This window comes from Hylaeus anthracinus, unplaced genomic scaffold (assembly GCF_026225885.1).
Source record: "Hylaeus anthracinus isolate JK02 unplaced genomic scaffold, UHH_iyHylAnth1.0_haploid 12001, whole genome shotgun sequence".
NCBI classification, from domain to species: Eukaryota; Metazoa; Arthropoda; class Insecta; order Hymenoptera; family Colletidae; genus Hylaeus; species Hylaeus anthracinus.
In genome coordinates this window covers 16,346,378-16,366,919 of record NW_026534348.1, presented here as the reverse complement: position 1 = coordinate 16,366,919, position 20,542 = coordinate 16,346,378, and the positions used below count along the sequence as shown (strand labels likewise).

Below are 20,542 nucleotides of genomic sequence, written 5' to 3'. Positions count from 1 at the left end.
CTCTCGCGCTCGGTCCTCTCGGTTTACTGTCGCCTCCACGGACAAGATAATCTCCGTGAATTCGATACCATATATAAGGAGGAGAACCGGGTAAAAACATACGCAGTTAGGTGATCTAGCGGTTACCCGCGATGACGTTACTCAGACCATTAAATCGAACGCTGTCCAAAGTTAAAACGATACGAATCTTATTTAATCTTTTATTAATTTTAATTCTACGCTCTGACTGCGAGCATCCTGGAAATTTACCGAACCGCCTCGAATGCTGATTAGAGAAAGTCAAGTGGCTCGCTCAGAGGAGCAAAGGGTTGCGTACTCTGAAGGAATTAAACAAATTTTGTTTAACGTTTACCGAAGTAAAGAAAAATGTCAAAAATGTTTTATCTATGACCACGAACGAGAGAAGGTATTGTTCAAGTTCCGTTTGGGATTCTTGGTTGCGCCACCGAGAGAAAGGCCGATCGAGGCCGTTAATTTCTCGTTGCCATCTGGAAATCGAAATTGGCCGGCATTGTTCGCACTAAATGAATAATGCACCACTGGTAGCGACCGTGTAATAATAATTAAGCGACCATTAGAAGCGCATCGGGTACCGAAAGACTACTCGGCCGGGCTTAACGACGCACGATCGCCCGACAAAGAACACTTATTGTTAGGGTTAGCGAACGGGGACAATGGGTTAGGCGTGATTCTCGCACCGTTCACGATAAATGGCATTCTTATACAGACGACCAGACGAATCGTGTTTCGAATAGTCCGAATCCTTTCCTTATCATGTCAACGTGTGCCGACGTGACGGTTTCGCTGATTCACTTTTAAAATACAGCCCCGCCTTTTTGTAAACATCGTCGAGGACGCGATGCAACGGTGCCAAATTTGGAAGCGTTATCTGCTTGTTGATAGTACACTTGGGCTCAAAAGTGAGGTGGCAATTAAATATTTCGTGAAATATTTTCTTATTGTTTTTTGAAATATTATATAGAATCGGGAATTAGAATTTTTTAATTAAAATATATGTATTCAGTGTTTAGAACATGTGACAAACTTGATACTCTTGTATCTCATACTCATTCGTCGAGTATTATACATCATATTCGATTTCCTTGGTTAATATAAAATACATCGTTGGATTAGATTACATGTATAGATCACTACAATGATATTTGCTCTTTTTTATTTAGGTACCAAACTCTTTATTAATTAATGTTTCATACACAATGGAATAAATAGGTAAAGAATTGAAAAATATATAGATTCTTCATACGCAATGAAATCCTTGCAAGCACTCGACAACAAGAATACAGATTAGCGAGGTATTGGTCATTCGAGCACACATAAGTCCGTCCTAATACATTTTTATCTTCGCTTTATCGCGCATTCTTTAAAAACACCTCATTGTTATATAATGAGTAATCTTGTGAGGTCAATGCTACACGGTTTCCGACGAGAAATATTTTCGGGGGAACTTTTTAAAAATGGACCTAACTTGCGTCCCAGCTTGCGTCGACGTTGCCTGGCGTCTATCTAAACCAAACACGAGTGGCAACCGTCAACATTCTAAAAATACGTGGACTGTTGTACGCGGATCCAGTACGACTCTTTTATTCGAAACTCCGAGAGGGCAATTGCGTAAGCTCCCGGAACGTGCTCCCACAAATCCGCTTCGTTAGAAGCATTTAAACCGACGATGTTGAAGCGCTTTAACGCCATTGCAAAACGTCCTGCTTGGCGTTGCACGAATTTGGAGCGTGCGTTACTCATCACACGTTTGTTTTACAGACGACCTTTGGAACACCGCATCCGTTTCTTTGCCATTTATCTCCTCTGTTTACGCGTCGCATTCCGCGATTTCTCGCGAATCAAAGTGCTGCCATCTGTGACTGCATTGTTCGCATAACTCGCGAAGCCACAGGTTCCTCGTGATCTTGAATTCGAATTAAGAGCAAGATTATATTTAGCAGCTCTTCCATAGTCATCGAATATTAATTTTATACGTTTTTTAACTATAGTTTTTGGTCAGTTCAGAGGTATACAATATTAATTATTTAACGTATCTTTAGATTTCCGGTGAAGTGACTGACGCGCGACACTTCAAACTGATGCGTTTGTTGGCCGCTTACGATATGATTCTTTATTGCGGTGTACTTACCGACCGTATAAAGGAAATTCCAATGACCATATATGTCAATTTTAATTTCCGATTACGCCAAGAACTTCATAGATGGCGCGTTGATATCCGTATTCCGTTACCCGTTATTCGTGAATATTTCCATTATCTTGTCCTTCATTTTCTCAGATGGTATCGTGGCGACGTATCTAGCGTTTTTTTTTTTTTTTTTTAAATAGGAACAAGTTTGTTTCTATGTAATTTTTGTTTTCAAGCTATTCTCAGCTATGTCACGGGTTAACTTTCTAAAAAAATACATGGATTCATATTCGTACATACATTCGCGTTGGCAGAGTTATAACTGAGAATGATTGGTAACTTCCGAACCGGAAGTGGGGGGACCTGGAGCCCCGAAAAGGAGCAACAAGTCCTTCCAAATGATACCTAATTCATGCACTTTAAGCTGCATTGATGTTATCCAAGCTTTAAACAATATTCATAAGATGTTAGAGAGACTACGATATATTCGACAATATATTCTGACAGGAATTGGCTGTTGCAAGGAGTTCACATCACTCGAATACCGTATCGCTAGTTGGGCATAAACATAAATATCGAGTGTTCCAGCCAATGGAATCGATTAAAACTGTGATAAACTGTGAAATTTAGTACAATTCTACAGTTTGAATACGCTAGCCAACGTTTTGCAAAGGGTTCACATTGCTGGAATACCGTTGACGTCGGTTTCACATAAACATGAATATCGAGTGTTCCAGCGAATGGAATCGATTGAAACTGTGATAAACTGTGAAATTTAGTGCAATTCTAGAGTTTGAATAGGCTAGTCAACGTTTCGCAAAGGCTGCAATCAATCGTTTACTCATCATGCTATTCAAATTCGCGCGTTACATGCGTCCGTATCATTCGTTCCCTGTCGACAAACAAGATTATTATTCAAAACTCTCGATTCTCCCTGGAATACTTTATTAGCAATCGAGTGTCCGTCAACGTCCTCGCCCAAACACGCGGTGACCCTCGACGCGGATGGAGAACCATGAGAAGCGTTGAAACAACGCAAGGATTGTTGTCGAGCGTCCATTCGAATGGCTAGGCGCGCTCGGGACGGGCGCGGTATTTCCGGGGCTTTGCGCGCGACGACACGTCGATCGGCGTAGCGATACACGGCGTGCACATCGCGAATCGTGACGCGGTCACGAAAGGAGAAAAGGAAGCATCGAAACCATCGGACCGAGTCTCCTCCAACGCGAGGTACGCTCGAGTATGAATCACCGTATCGATAATTGCATCCCATTTCGCCTCGATGGATGTTTCTCTAAAATATCGTGGATCAAGCGTCGGGACAAGGGCAAGGGACTATTTGACGTCCGCAGGGTAACAGCGCGCATGCGCACGATGGCCGGGGAGCAGCCATCTTGCTTTCCAGTCAACAGCAGCCAGTGGTCGTCAGTGCGCGACAGCTCGGAGACTACGAAACTCTCTCTTTCGCACGGGTGCCGGTCGCCTATCATAACCCCGACATACTTCGTCCTCGTTCCATCGTGTTCACTGAATATCCTTCCACATTCGTCCTTTACGCCACTTTCGTCGAGTTCCATCTTGATCCTAACCGCGTACGAAGCTCGTGAACGCGGCGTTTAAACAGTGAGGGACCGCTACACGCGCGTATTCTGGCAGCAGCATGTCGACGCAAATGCAGGGTACCCTTCTCGACGTGCTCAAGAAGAAGATGAGGCAGACCAAGGAGGAGATGGAGAAGTACAAAGACGAGTGCGAGGAATATCAAAAGCGGCTGCAGGTGGAAGTGATGCGCCGCGAGGAAGTGAGTGAGAATTTCGACTTCGCCGACCATTCTTGTCGTCCCGTGCACAAGCGCCTCGATACACGCGCTGGACATGAGCAAAATTTTCGAGTAATAGGTGACTCATAAAAGGTTCCGTGTAGTGAGCTATCCGGTGTAAAATATCCTATTCTGTCACTCAAATTGTACTCGAATTTTGTATTAACGAGCAACGCACCCAGAGTTGTTTATCCGTTAATCGTTATTTGGAAGTTTCGCGTAGATAAGAATTTCGCTCATGTCTAATTATCTATCGTTTTATCTTGGTCTACGTTTAATCTGTGCGATATTTTCGCATCGACAGAAACGCGAACGGAACACACGAAAGAGAATTCAGCGAGGTCCGATCGGTTCAGAAACAAGCAAATATACGATCAATTAGATTGACTAGTTTATCCAAGAAGAATCGTGCCGGTTTTGCGATCGATTCGTTCGCGAAGAACCTGTGCGGCGTGTCTTTACCGGAAATATGGTGCTCAACTTGGCGCGATATTCGTTCAGAAAAAGTATCGATCCGTTCGGTCCTACGTTATTAAGTCGACGGATAGGTCGATCGAAGACGCGCGACACGATTTCGCGGTGGACAGCGGGAATCTGTTCCAGTCGATGAACTCGATCTCGTTTAGTGTGCACTAGTAATGTAATCCGTGACAAAAACGTGATAAAAAAATTAAGTGTCTGTCAGTCTAGACGAAGTTGGTTTGCATAGAAATATTTCGAAACAACTCGAGCAAACATTCAGCTTTATTTCCTTGCTATGGTTTCCGTTCATAGTCGGTCACCATTTGCTCCGAAAAACTACAGTTGCAATTTTAATCTGACGTCGACGGTTAAAAAAGCGCTTACAAAACAGTGAAGGGCCAATTCCTGGTGTACACGAAAGTCCCAGAACCGGCATGGTTTGGAATCGATCGTGAGTGTCAGGCACGTCGTCGTCAGGCTGGGTTGCGGCTCTGGAGAGAGGGGCGGGAGGGGAGGGTGGGTTATGGAAGGGACACACACCGACTCGACTCGTACTCGAGACATTCTTGATACAACGAGGACCGGCTTGAAAACTCACCTTGCTGCCTTCCCGCCTGCTAACAATTCCCCGTGCATCTCAAAATATTGTAACAGTAACTCAAGGAGTTAATAACCGTGCGCAATGCGCTAAAGGTGTAAACGCTTGGTTCGTATTTCGACGCCGAGTGCGTTTGGCATGGAAGACAGAATTGTCGGCCGATTTCTATCTGCACGATCGCTGACCGGCGCACGCGATGGTTTTCTTAACGTTTACCGTCACCTACGCGATTCGACCGAACTTTCCAGGGCAATTATGATTTATTTCTTTACTTTTCTTAGTTTTTTTCTGTCGACCTTGGTTTTTTGTATAGTTTAAGGATGATAATGTTTGTTTATCTCATTGTTTCAATTGTTATATTGTTACTAGCGTTTATTACTGTCCTATCGTATGATCTTTGTCAAAACCAAGTATTTTGAAGATTGTAGTTAGTTAATTGGTGTTAGTTTGTAATTGTGAACTGCATTATCAAGTTTCATACATTTCGGAGCAGAACTCTTGGAGGTAGCCTGCAAATCGTGAAACGAAGAATTCCTTGAACGCGAACTTGAATAGATAGAAGCGAAACGTACAGTTACACAGCGAAGATTGCCCATGGAAAAAGGAGTATCCTTGGCTGCGAGCGTCCATCAGCCACGATTTAACGGATTTGCACCGAAATCCCAGTGTTTCTGTCCTTTTTTCGCTCGCACAGTGCGGAACGCGTAGCTCCGTAACGTGGTCGCTTGCCAAGGTGTCTGAATACTTCAAGCATTCGTGCCCAAGAAAACTAGTTTTATCAAATAAATTTCCAAACACGTTGAAAGATTTATTTAGATCCAACCCATCTGCTCCAATTGAAATTTTCAAGTAATCTTCAATTCATTTTGAAGCAGTCATCAAATGGACGAGTCGTTGAAATGTTGAGATCGAGTATCGACTCGACAGAAATTCGATGACGATACTGTTTTTTTCTTTTTTTTTTTTTTCATGGAACTGCTGACTTTTTCTACGCGCGTTGACATTCTGACGATATTATTTACACAAGTGACATTTACGAACGCCGAAGGTCAATAATTTTTCCCTTTGGCGGCGATCTTTTGACCGCATCGAGGAAACCTGTCGTAAACCTCCTCCGTACCTTCTGACCATACTGATTTTTCTAAAACCCCTTGTTAAATTACCTCAAGAAATCTATAAATATCGTCTTCATCACACTAAACAATTACATATATTGTTATAGCCGAGACCGAAGCCACGATTGCCTGTTTAATGACTTTATTGATTGAAACGTTTGTGTTATTATACGATATTTTATTGAACAATATATGTCATCAAGAAGATTATCTTGCTTTTCAAAGAAACCAGGACGAAGATGTTTGGAGTATAGGTATAAAACAACAAAAGATGTATTCCTTCCGATACGCCATAGAAATTAACCTTGGGCACGTTCCAAAATGTCATCAACAAATCCCCCAACGTTGTGCACCTTATGGCGCCGCTGGTATGTCCTAAAAGGCCAGCGAATAGAAGCTCGTTCGAGCTTCACTAACAAGCTTTTGTCATCGAGCAATGAAGTGCACTGCCGCATGGGTTCCTTTTTTGTTCCTCTTTCATCTAATAGAACTGGATAACCAACGATACGTTCCGTGTCGAACTCTGGTTGTCTCTGTCAAAATTCATTTTTCTTAGGACCCTGGCTAACAAGTGTTTCAAAACCATCACTAATAATGTTTAAGAGAAAACTAAAACGAAAATTAGATTTCCTTTTCAAGAAGATTAAGATTACATTAAAATTAAAGTGTATCTATTTGTAAATACCTCTAAACTAAGATCCCGCGCTTTAATCGGCCCTGCCTCTACCTGGTTCATTGATTCTCCCGGACATGGTTGGATTTAGTGCGAATCGTGAAAGTAATGTTACGTACGATGTTGTACGGAGGCACGTGGCTGCTTTATTGAGGAGTTTACATAATCGTGGCCGTCGATCGACTCCATCCTGGGACCCGAGTTTATTAATAAAGAAATAAACATCGTGGCACGCGGCCACGCAGATTATTGATTTAAGGGGATGGTTATTGATCGACCGATACCTTCTGATCTACTTCGCTGTGATCACCAGATGCACACGTTGCAACAATTGTATCCAAAGTGAAATGTTAAATACTTGTTTGGATTTGATTCCACTTGAAAATACCTATTAAAAACACAGTTAAAAGGTAGCATAGTTTAATGCTATAGTGTTAGCGTAGTAGTCTAATAGCCCTCCATGTCACTCATAATTTAGCTCGAACACTTATTAATTCATGGACACATAAATAACCACGAAGTATCAAAATTTGACAAATCCCTGGCGCATGTTTCGCTTCGTAATTCGAGACCAACAATAGTCATGTATCGCGTCGAATTAACAGAACGTAATGGAAGCAACGAAGGGTGATCCGTGGCGGAAGTTTGGCACACTTACCAACATAACCGCGATACTATCGTCGAGACCAGTGCGGCTACGCCATTGCGAGTGGGCGTGTCGATTTCCTCCAATTACAATCTGTTCGCAAGTGTAAACTACAATAAGTTGGAAGAATAAAAGTTTCTAGGAATAACAGAAAATTAATAAATTAAAATGAAGAGCAGGTGCGTATCGATTTTGAACTGAATTGAAGAAGTCCATGGTTCTAAATATTTCAAAATGGAAACCTAGCGTTAATAATGTAGTAATACGAAACATACACAACAAAGGAAGGATTGCGAGTGTATAAACTTAGATACACGAGTGGTTCAGCGTATGGCGAGCACGCAAGTGGCGCCATTAGTTGAAACACTCGCCACGCCTTAAAAACAACCATAGCGTTCTGATCTACACGCACATAAAATATTTTCTCTCGCCAGAAAATATCCTATTGACAAGATTACTTCGAACACGCTAGATAATTATTAATCCCGTTCGAAGCCCCAGCTAAAAACCGCGCCGAAATAACGAGAAACGGCGAGATAAGGTGATCACGGATCGATCACCGCTATTCGATTAATTTTTGCGCGTCATCGCGCAGAGAAAGAAGGCGCGTCTCGTCCGGATGCGAGGCTCATATGTGACTGGCAAACGGTAACGCGCGCATAAAAGCACGCCTAATGTTCCGTATATGCACGTTAAATTAGGATTTATCCGCTCGGTACACAATCGTCGCAGGTGCAGCCGCCTGTTTTCTAACGGGGACAAGGGCCTCGAGATACGAATACACGTGTAATCGAGCGTTCAGCTATTTACATTTGTAAGGGCCCACGGTTCGCTTCGTTCCACGTAATACCCGACAAAACCCTCGTTTCAAAGACTTGGACGTTGTAACTTAATTGCAGAACGCTTCAATTAATACTGATGTGACCCTGATGTCGTTTTTGCCCCATCGGTATCATAATTGTTCCCCTCGCGATGAGTAATTTCTGAAATCGAGTACGGTTCACGTTTGAGGCCGTAGTAAAGTTAGAGGGTTTTGAGGACTTTATTATGGAAAATGTGGCGAGTATTTGGAGTTAGAAAGAAGTTTTATTTCACCTAAATTAGACCCCAATATCGTTGTACAGGTTCGTGTGATAAAATCCTATAATCGTTAACCCTCTTTGATGAACACCTATGGGCATCCATCGCACGTTATGCATCCATGTACTGCATCCGCATAAGTGCACACATCGCTTAAAAGATTAAACCGATACTAAGCTAATGAGTATTAGAGTAGATTACAAAACAAGTCGGGTGTAAACACAAAATTGATGGACGTTTCGCAACAAGCACTCCTAATCGAAGAGTGTTTGTTATTAATAAAGAGACATTTTATTCAAAACTTTGTATTAATGGATACTGATATTAATTCCCCAGTGTTTGGTCGATGAAAACAAATTTTATGCAATTCCTTTCTCAAAAAGTACTCGTTATCTTTCCGTGTAATTACTGCTTTTATAACACAAGCGCTCTGAAGCGTCCTCAACTGGATCACGTCATACAGTAGAATAGAAATCCTTATGCATTTAATTAACCGAGATTATTCAGAATCGGCTTTCATGCGCGATATTTGATTCGCCGAGCGTTAAATGCGAGTTTTAATTGAATATGATAGACTACTCGTTTGTTTCAAATCACTCATGTTTAGAGCCAGGTGCTCCACTTTGAACCAAAGCTGAAAAATGTTCTTAAGGGGGTATGCTGAATTAGAAGGTCTAAAAAAAGCGGTTTTTCGTGAATTTGTTTAGGATGGAAAAAAAAATTAATTCTATCAAACTTATATCCTATTTTCATACATATTTGAGTAGTCTGTACAAATTTTGTCATCAAGAAATATTCAAATTGAGTCGACTGTGACGCACATTTGTAAAGCACCTCACAATTAAAACCTCCTATCAGCGGGAAAGATGCAGATCGTAATTTGGATTTGACATAAAAAAACCAAAAGAAATTTTCATTGTCATACATTTTTGTTCTGTGAACTAAAGAAATTCATACAACAAAAATTTTAAATAACTTTTTTATCAAGTTAAAGTGATTTTTTTCATCCAAAGAACTCGTTCTTTTTTTTCAAACTTGCAGTAATTTCACATTTCACCATTTTTACGGGTTTCTCTTAGTTCATATAGAAGAAAAATGTATGAAAATGAAAATTCTTTTGGTTTTTTTGTGTCAAACCAAAATTACGACCTGCATCTTTCCCGCCGATAGGAGGTTTTAATTGTGAGGTACCCTACAAATGTGCGTCACAGTTGACTCAATTTGAATATTTCTTGTTGGAAAGATTTGTACAGACTACTCAAATATCTATGAAAACAGGATAAAAAGTTCGATAGAATTAATTAATTATTTGTTTCCATCCTAAAAAAAATTCACGAAAAACCGCTTTTTTAGACCTCCTAATTCAGGATACCTCCTTAAAATAAAAAAAAAAGAAATACTGGTATCGATTACTAATTAAATAAAACATTCGAATTTCCAGTAAACACACATCAAATGAGTTAAGAGTTTAACTCTTGAATAATTGTCACGAATAAATACTTGCGTGTTCCTTTTATTAGTTACTCAATATTCCTGCAAAATTTTACTCTTGAGAGATTGGAATGGCGGCGTTCGAGCGCACTCTGTATGCAAAAGTGTGCAGAAACGCGCGGATGCTGCGAAAATTGGTGACGCGCGCTCTGACCCATTCAATTAAATCGGTTGATGCAACGAGCACGAGCTCAAGGAAGCCCGTAGGTCATTGATATGCGAACGGAGCGAAGACCTTGACGATCTCGTGACGAGTGTACCGTCTCGATGAATGTTAATCACGTGTCGCACGTTTCGATTCCAAACAGCCTCTTTTTTTTCCATCTGAGAATGAAAATTTGCGAATTTGTAATTGTCGTGTTAAAGATGAAGATTGGCGGATATACGTCGGGTCAGTATGCAACATGGTCGCGTATGCGCCTTCTGTGGAGCATGAATCATTTTAGAAGTAAACCGTGCAGCTCTGCATGGTCGGAGATACGTTATCTAAGTCTTTATCTTAACTTTGTTAGTTCCTTTACGTGCTGGCAAAATCACTGCAGTCTTATACGCTACGAAGAAATCCAGCTGGAGAATTCTTGGACAACAATCTGAATGCTTTTATTAGCCTTAAGCAGCAAACAATAATTTTCCACCCTTAAGGTTTGAGTCCTCGTCAAACTTCACCTGTTACGTTAGTAACCTGTTTTTCAATGAAATAAAAATTTGAAACGAAGTGACATTTAAAGAGTTGGAATTAATGATAGATTTCTTAAACAAAATGCGTTGGGTTGGGCTGAATTATGGTCTTAGAAAATGATGATTATGAGTCACTTTGTGAAAACAGTAAGACTTGAAATATCGATTCCTATCTTAGATAATCGTTATGAAATTCGAAGTCCAAAGTTTACTCCTTGCCGAGGCTTGCAAACGTTATTTATCAAAAGATTCCTCCTACTTCGTCGAATTTTCACTCTAATTTATTCTGGAATGATTAATTTCTGGACTATCGCCGTGTCGCTCATGTTTACACCTACTTGTCTGTTTAGAAATAATGATAGGTAAATACGCGTACAAAATGTATGCAGAATATGTTTCGTAAATTAATGTATTAATGTTAATGCTTCACTTTGCATAAATACATATGGTTGGGATATGTTTTCATAATACGTCGCCGTGTCTAGCGATAACGTCTCTTAGAAATTTTAAATACTCGAATGCAGCCACTTTTGACCGAATTAAATAAAACGCGAAAGAAAGTGCTTGAAGTTCATCGAAAATTTGGTATTTTATCGCATGCGTTAGACCGCTGATTTCTTTAAAAGGATGCGACTCACATTCGGAAGCCTAAACTCAGGAAACTGTTACCGGTTTGAGACTTCCTCGAGCTTCAGCCTCGAGGATGTAAGCAGTGTCTTGCTATTATGTTTTGCCAACGCTGCAATCAGCTTTATCATTGGTCCGATGACGCGTTAGTAACTGTATCGGTATCGAGTTCGGAATCAGTAATAGAACTGTTGACTTTATCGAACTTCTCGAGATATATATTGTATTATAAAATTATAAAAGTCATACGCTTTATAGCATCTATCAGTTCTGACTATTAGTAACTTTGATATAATAGTAACTGTCTTTTATGAGTCATGACTTTTTTAAAAGATCATTAATAAATAATGAATTAGAAATAGTAACACAAGAAATGAGTTCATCCTTTTTAAAAACACATGGGAACCTCTGTAGTTAGATGATCTAGTTATGCAGTACAGTAATGAAACAGGAAATTTAAAGCTAGATTATTACGAGTAACAATTGTTACACATATTAACTCTTTTCTCTTCTGTTTGCAGGCTGAATCAGAGGTTGCAGCCCTGAATCGTCGCATTCAGCTGCTGGAGGAGGACCTCGAGAGATCCGAGGAGCGCCTCGCGACCGCCACTGCTAAATTAGCAGAGGCGTCGCAAGCCGCAGATGAGAGCGAACGGTAAACGATGCCACAGATTTTTTTATTCATTTCACTTACACGAAGAACGAGCACGTAATTTTTATAAATATCCCTCCCGGCGCGAACCCATTGTCAAATGCTCCCCAAGGCATTAATGGATATTTATAAAAAGGAAAGGCTCGTTTACTTCCTCGCGTTATAGTAACCGTTTTACTCAATGGGTAGATAATAGCACTCGTGGGATTTATCGATTCAGCGAAAGTTGAGTTCCCGCGCTTTGCTCGATGCGGGCAAGTTCAGGGACTCTGTTCTAAATTAAACTAACGTAGAAGGTCGCGGAGATGAGCAGAATAGTATGCGAATAACGACGAGTAGAAGCAAGATATAGCAATTTATTAATGGCATTTGTTGAGAAATATTTCATTGTGTAGTTCGAATTGCAATTGTTGAGTGAATGGTTATTTATCTTGCGCTCGTTAATTGAAATAGTTTTTAGATATTGTTTTGCTCATTTCTGATAATAAGTAATTCATAGAAGCTGAGCAATTTCGGAATTACTTGTAATGTTTTTTCTTTTTTTCTTTCTGATAATGGAAATTGCAATTTTTCCGCGATTTTATCAGCTATTATCTGTCCTGCACGATAAGAGAGTAAAATGTTTGCTAGACAGTTAAACACGAGATTTATTTCAGAGTGTACATAGGTACTCATTTGGGACACGCCCCAAAATTATTGCAATAATGGAATCGGTTGGTATACAACGATTACTTAAGAGAGCATTCGCATAGCCTCTTCAAAAAGTAAAGTTTAATAAAATAGAAAAGATCAAACCAATTTTTTTTCAACGTTGTTCCAATTGTATCTGATTATTTTTACACACTATAAGTACCCATTCTTTAATTATTCTTAATATTTTGATCAATGTCCTCATGAATTTTTGCAATAATTTGAGGCTGTGTTTATTTATCCAATCAACGTGTGAATCCCCAAGAATCGAAACTAACTGGATCATCAATGAAAGTCGAGTCGAAAGAGCGTTTTCTCGAAATCACTTATTAGATTGGCCTAATGAGATGCCATTGGGGTCTATTTATAAATCAACGATGCTGCATTGTAATCTCTCGTGGCTAATAATGGCCCAAATGCAGAGCTACATGGGCGACTCGTGCTTATCTAATAATCTAATGTACGCACGGGCGTTATTGCAGAAAACATAAGGCTGGAAGCGAAGTAGCAATTACTGTAATTTCATGAATGCGTTTTCATTACGCAGCGCGAAGTGGGTGTTTAATTGAACGGTGACGCGATTAAACATTGCACGAGCGCTGAATTTGATATCGAGTTCACAATAATTGACCAAACACGATCATAGCAGAGTCGAATTAATCTATCAATTATATAATATTTTCTAGTACTTCAAACAAAACATTTTCTCTATGAGGTATTAATTGATAAAAATATTGATTAGTGCATTTCATTCTTCATGCACGCTCTTTCCCACGAATTTCATCTGACGTCAACCCAGATAGCTATCGATAGAACTAACCTTTCGACGTTGAAAGAACTCCGAGATTGCTTTTCCAGACTTTGCCACAATATTTTTATTTGCCTTGATAAAGATTATCGATAAGAGACCGTGACATTCCAGCTGCGTTCAAAATTGTTTCTTAAGGTTTAGGCCGCATTGCCAGGACGAATTCAAGACATAAAGGTTATAAAAACTTTCTTCTAGAATTTTTTCTCTTGAATTTATAATTTAATATGCTATAGTTATCCACATCTTAAGAAACATTTTGTGCTTTCCATCGGTAACCATCACACGCACATATGTGTCTAAGCAAAGTAGTGTCTAAGATAAGTGATTTATCGCGGCTGAAAACAGACGGACATTCGCGGTTTCTCGTAATAGCCAATTGGGGATTCGCGGAAAGCGTATTTTATCATTGTTTTATTCGCTGGGAAACATTCTTGCGTCGCTTATCTAAGTCGTAGGGGTCAAAAAGTTTTTTTATTATGAAAGTGGCTGCCAAGTTGTAGCTGGTACTTTCTTCATTCATAGCGTTCATTTTGTCTCTTTCGAAAATTCCAATTATTCCTCAAAATAAATGAATGTGGAGACACTGTATTTTGAAGTAGACTCTGCTCTTCTTAACGTATATTCAGATTTTTGAGAAATTTTTAGAAGGAAAGTTAATACTACCAACTTTTGGTGTTTTATACATTTTAGTCCATTATTAAGCAACGATTTAAAATTTTAGTCAGAAGTTTCTACTTCATTTTCTATACAAATCGATTATTAAGAGAATACGTAATGAATTGCACTCGAATCGAAAGCGAGTTTAACAGACTCTTGAGTATTTCGATGATCTTTCTTTCAACGGCGATTGAACCAAAGCTAAATGTCGAATGATAATCGATCGCTAGGATACGCAAGGCACTCGAAAACCGTACCAATATGGAGGATGACCGGGTATCCTTGCTGGAGCAGCAGCTAGCACAGGCTAAACTGATCGCCGAGGAGGCGGATAAAAAATACGAGGAGGTGGGTCACGTACCAGCGAAAAACGAAAGTCTTTGTCGATCGACAAACTCTTAAGGAGCGAATTAGCGATCGTCTCGACGAGCCAGGCTATGGTCCACAATTTATGAAACAGTTCTTCCCATTTTATTTAGTTATTGATGATTTATAAAAAGGGCTTCGAATTTTATCGAAGACACAACAATTTCTATATAAAAATTATATATTCAAATGAGTATGATAAATATTTTTGCAAAGTCCACGTCGTTATACGAAAACTCCTTCATCTGAACCGAGGCTCATCTAGACCAATCGCCACTTGGTTCCTCATGGTTCCTTCCAGGTTCATCGGCGGGCTCCAGAGCGGATCACCCTGGAACGCCTCATCGTTTAATCTAAGTTACTCCATTCTCTCGCAGCACATTGATTCGTTTTAGTATGTTAATCCCGATTCTTTGTGGTAATTATTAAAGAGCCCGCAAGATTCTCGAGAATCGCAGCTTGGCGGACGAAGAGCGTATGGACGCCCTCGAAAATCAGCTGAAGGAGGCCAGGTTCCTTGCTGAAGAGGCTGACAAGAAATATGATGAGGTTCGCGAGCCCACGACTGTCAAGCGTGATGGCTGCAGTGACACTGATAACGATAAAAATAACGATCACGACGATGACGATTGTTCCTAGTTGATAATCGAGATAGTGCCTAACCCCGTAACTCTTTGTCTTCTCTCTGTGTGCTCGAAACCACCGTGGCCCCCCGGTAACCAAAATCGCGAGACGTGTCTCGTTCGAATCGAATACCCTCGCGAACAATCACGAATTCCATATTTTTTGGTACCGGACAAACAACGCTCCCATCTGTCGATTCCAAACAAATTCAAATTCCCACGAATTTCTCGTCCCGTTCAAAAGTGTTTCCGTGCAGGAGAGCGAAACGTAATTTGATAATTAGGGGTGATACCGTGAGTATAATAGCAATCGTCTGTGATTTCGTCGAGCAAGTGCATTGATCGATTCGACGGGTAAAAAGTGCAGTGTTCGCATGATCTATCAGGGGATCGAGGAAATGGCGTAGAGAACGAGGAGGAAATAGTTTTAAATCTTGGGGGGGGGGGGGTGGAAGTGGTGACAACACGCGTACGAGTAACTGTGTCACGTGTTTTTGAGCGCGACTTGACATAGGACCGCTGTATATCTGTGATTTTCAAGTGATTCGTTGAAACGGAGAGTAATAAGCTTCACAAGTGCCAGTTTGATAGGAAAAGAAATTAATAATAATAATCTTAATAATAATTTTGACGAAAATTCAGTTCGATAACGTTCTAAAACCACTTTTTTGGTCGCTCGTCAACCCCGTGAATATGTATATTGTTATATGTTTGGTCCGCGTGTTCGGTTCGTCCGAGCGGAAACTGGCCACCGCGAATTGTTAATTATGTGTTGTGATAAGAACGGGGCTCGTCGTGGGTCTCGTTTCAACAATGGTGCTGCTTTTGTCCAAAGACTCTTTTGCTTTGCTGGAATTCGGAACGTAGCTCCGAAAATGTTCGAAAATCCATCTGTCCTGGTAGGTGGTGTCGCGTGCTCGCGTGGAAGTTACGGAGAATTCAAAATAAACTGGTTGGAACCAAATAATAACACGAATAATAAATTATAAAATAATAGTATTGTACATTATTTATACAGGTAGATTAGTTTTAATTCATTTGCTGGTCAATGGACTTCTAGCCAAGGATGTAAATGGAATTATTGTGTTCTGAGGAGGGAAGATCGTTATTATCTGGTTCTGCCCATTCGCAAGCATTATCCTGAATTTTGCAATTTCGATCACTCGATAGCTAAACAATCAAGCATCTGCTTAGAACACAGAATGAAGTAAAAGAAAGAATGTAGACTCTACCTTTAACCTTTCCACTGCTGAATTAATCAGTAGCACAAAAACCACCTCGCCTAAGTAATTATACAACTTCTCGATTTATACACTCAAACAACCATGTAAATATAAAATATCAACGCTAGAGATCTTATACATAAAAAAATTTACACGCTGTTACTTGTATCATAATATTCTTGATATTGCTGAAATAATATCATCAGCGGAAATAATATCCAAAGGTTAAATGTTCGAAAACCATGTTTGTGGAACATACTGAATTAGAACTCGGAGTGATTGCATGATTGCACGAGAAAGGATGTCGCTTCCTTAGCCATTACGGTCTGCGTATTAGAATAAAAGGCTCGATGAAGCCTTTCGATCGCTCCTCTGGCGGAAGTTTCATGTTATAATCGAGAATTCTCGAGTAATCGTTACGGAGGAATGCGCTTTGGCGAATAAAATTACGAGATAAGCGAGGGAACTTTCCTGGCATGTAAAACACGTTGCGAAAACGCAACGACGAGCACGAGCGGACTACGACGTAACATTAATATACTCCGCGGAGTATTAGACGGGCAGAAAGGAAAGTTCTCCGTGAGTTTCACTTGGAATCGATACATCCACGATTTTCTAGCGCTCGAGCGAGCTTGGAGCATCTTCGTAACTTCCAACGTGACTGTAACCGATCCTAGTAACGAATTTTAGAGATTAATCGTAGGTACGAAGACTAATCACTGTGTGTTTAATTAACGTCTGATTGCAGTGGAGTGTCGGAATTTTCAGTATTTTCTGCTTGCCCTAATGATCTAACCGCATAACAATTATTGCAGCTCGGATCAGTGGGGGCGAGCCTTGACAGCATCGACTTTTTTCTTCCTGGCTCGATGCAGTAATCACTTACTTTTCACCCTCGACTCCTGAAACGTGCGAGCGTCGCGCAGATTGTTCCTTAAACGATAGCTTTCGTTTTAACCTCTGACATGTTGCATTTAAAATGAATTCATAAGATAGATGAGACTCCGATACTCTTTCTATTTGAATACCTTCGTTACTGAGTCGTTTTTTATACCAACTAGCTCTACACGATTCATTCGATCAAAGAAATCATTTTGCAAAGGTGGATGCGTCACGCTCGCGCAAGGAGTCCTTTTGCATGCGTATGAAATGGAACAGGTCGTCGTAGACAAACGAAAGAGCAATTTCGATTTCATTTTGTTATCGATTCAATGAACGACTCTATGGATTTTTCTACGACGACCTCGATCGGTGTTCGAACGATTTCCAGTCCGTTCGAGGCGATCGACGGCGTTCAAGAACGGAGCGAGATCGCTCGCGTTCTTATCTGTTCGCTCGATCCTTTTTAAAAGATGCCCTCCGCGTCTGGAAGAGTTCCACGATAAACGTTATCCCGACTGGTGAGCAGAGATGCAAAGTTTCGCTCGAACAGTACGTAGCGAATGAATTCAAAGTATATTAGAAATGTAAATTGAGTCTATACTTTAGATCAATATTTTTTTTCCTTAGTTTTATCGACTTAGACTCGATCGGAGCGTAGCCCTCGGTTATCGATGGAATATTCATTCGAAACTGTGGCTACTGAATATTGATTCGAACCTTTAGCTATTGGATTTGTATTCAAATCGTTTTTAATATTCATAATTGCATATTCCCCTCTGTTTGTGGACAAGAGCTTTAACTTTTACAAATTCTGCGTACTCGCGGAAGTCGACTGGCGCATCGTGATCTAGTTAAAGTTGGTTAGTCTCTAAACGTTAAAAAAGAAACTCGAAGGTACGTACAAGGAGCGAGAATGTCTCCAATCATGGCGAACTCTTCCAGACGGTGAAGCGACGTCGCCATGGACCGTCTAAGGTGGGCAAAATTATGAGTTTATCTACACTCAGTATATTAATATTGTATGTATCATTACGAAATATTTTATTGAGTGACATAAAAAAGTAGAATTCAATTTAGAGAAAGACAGTATTTCGTAACGAACGAATTGAAATTTATATAAATTGAGAAGTCTGCTCAGAGCTCAAATAAAAATTTTGCCCATCTCCGGCGGTGGCAAGATCGATGCCAGATCGTCGATCTTGGCCCAGATGCTGGCCAAGACCAAACGCGAGAGAAAGAGAAAGATCTTAGGGAGATGAAACGGAGAATAAGGAGAAACCGTGTGTATGTGTCGTTTATACAGGTCGCCCGTAAATTGGCCATGGTTGAGGCCGATCTAGAACGCGCCGAGGAACGTGCCGAGGCCGGAGAGTCGTAAGCATCTCGTTTTTCAAAAGAAACAGTCCTCCCCACCCTTTCTACGCCTTCGCAACCCACCCCCACGAGTGCCAAAACGAGTTTGTTCTCCCCCATTAATTTTTGTTCTTCTTCTTTTCGTCGCACTTTCTTCACGATTCCTCCTGGGCGACGATAACGAACCACGTGTGTGCGAATGTGTCTAAAACATGCGTGTGGCCATTTTGTTTTGCGAACTCGACGCTCTTCGTTGTCCTTAATCTGGTTATATTATGTTTGTCCAGCGACCTAAGGGAAATCGGAGTTGGAGGGACGATCAGCACTATTTAATAGAAGTCTGAACAATTTATGTTTAGAGCAGAAAATATTGGAAAAAATACAATTGCGATTTTTGACGAGAACGTAGAGTTAAATACATTCGTGGAGATGAGTGTTTAGAAATCATCATAGCAGTGAAGCTATTAATATTCTACAAAATTTTATTTTAAATTTGAATTCTAGCTATTCCACGAATATTATTTGAATCTCTAAACAGAAATGCTTCTATTCCCAATAGCTACAGCCCCCCAACGAAGGCATCCCTCAGGTCCTCCCCATCCAAGAGCATGAATTCGAACGAAACAGATTAGTCACATAAAAGAAAAATGTTTCACCTACATTCTATCTCTATCTTCTAATTCTTTCTCAGTCATTCTCTTGGATAACAAAGCCACAGGTTTATAGAATTGTTTATTTGACGAAGTCCCTCCGTAGCAGACCAGCCCAGCAAATGAAGGATGGAGAAGCAGAACCCTTTGCATGCGTTATATACGATTTTTGTTCTGTATTTTTCGCGTTTCTTGTTTTTTTTAAGTCCTCATATCCTTGCTTTCTCGCATGACACGTGTGGCTGTTGATCACAGGTTGCCAGAAAACTAGTCATGATGGAACAGGACCTCGAACGCGCCGAGGAGAAGGCCGAACTGTCCGAAGGGTAGGTGGTTCAGTTTGTGCATGAATCGTTGCCCAACCCTGTTTCTTCTCCAACTCTACGCTTGTCTGACACCGGGCGAACACTGGTCCATGGCAAATCAAACGAAGTATTATGGAGAAAACTATTTTTTTTTAAAGAAAAATTCAAGAAGGGGTGAATACATCTGTAGGTAATATTTAAAAAGGGATGACTTTTCTGATATTGGATGATCCACGATATGTGACTTCAACCAAAATAATTGCTTTCTAAAAAAACACATATTTTTAAGGATACAAATATTGTCAAAAGCAGTCTCTAAATACGCTACTAAGATTCTTGTCGATTAAAGTAACCAACACTTGCATCACTTATATGTAAACAACTTGCGTATGAAAATACTTCGACTTCATTTCCATTGTAATTTTCAAAGCTCTTAAAAAGAATCCATAGAGTGATAAATAATTTTAAAAGCAAGTGTAAAGAAGCATGGGCAAAATGACCAAGTGTTCGCCCCACAGAGCGCACGCTCAGGTAGGAACTGAGCAGGTAGTTGGGACTCATTCTAACCGCTGATTCATTTTGCAGAAAGATCGTCGAGCTGGAAGAGGAATTACGCGTGGTTGGCAACAACTTGAAATCCCTCGAGGTCTCCGAAGAGAAGGTAAGCGCCATGAACGATTCGCCGTACAAAAATATTTACGAAAAAACCGGTGTCTATGTTCACTTTCTCTCCCTTTCGAATTCACTTTCTTGTGAAACACGACAAATACACGTTTAGATATCGAGCAATTTTTCTCGTATTGTTCGAGACGGACGAAAAAGAAATGAAGGCATACAGGGTGTACATTGCAACAGAATTTATGCCAAAAAAATGATTACACTTTTTATTATTGTAACTCGCTACCTAAGCCGACCAAATTATTTACAAATTAATGATATCCTTAGAATGAACACACCTACATGTATTTTATAATGAAATAAGAGACAAATGATTC

The 20,542-nt window shown here is 40.3% G+C and overlaps 1 protein-coding gene across 22 annotated transcripts in view; it reads left to right on the top strand.

Annotated features, from left to right (window-relative positions):
• The window catches only part of LOC128890561 (tropomyosin Per a 7.0102), a 41,055-nt gene that overhangs the window by 7,873 nt on the left and 12,640 nt on the right, over window positions 1-20,542 (top strand). For 9 of the 22 annotated variants that reach the window (XM_054149178.1, XM_054149172.1, XM_054149170.1 and 6 more), the window contains 4 exons: window positions 11,857-11,990; window positions 14,943-15,060; window positions 18,543-18,613; window positions 20,133-20,208. In XM_054149178.1, coding sequence (XP_054005153.1) covers window positions 11,857-11,990; window positions 14,943-15,060; window positions 18,543-18,613; window positions 20,133-20,208 — 399 coding nt within the window. Of the gene's footprint in view, window positions 1-3,151; window positions 3,948-11,856; window positions 11,991-14,375; window positions 14,494-14,942; window positions 15,061-18,542; window positions 18,614-19,497; window positions 19,569-20,132; window positions 20,209-20,542 lie in introns of those variants that run through there. The other 13 variants (XM_054149167.1, XM_054149177.1, XM_054149175.1 and 10 more) reach the window with 6 other exon arrangements.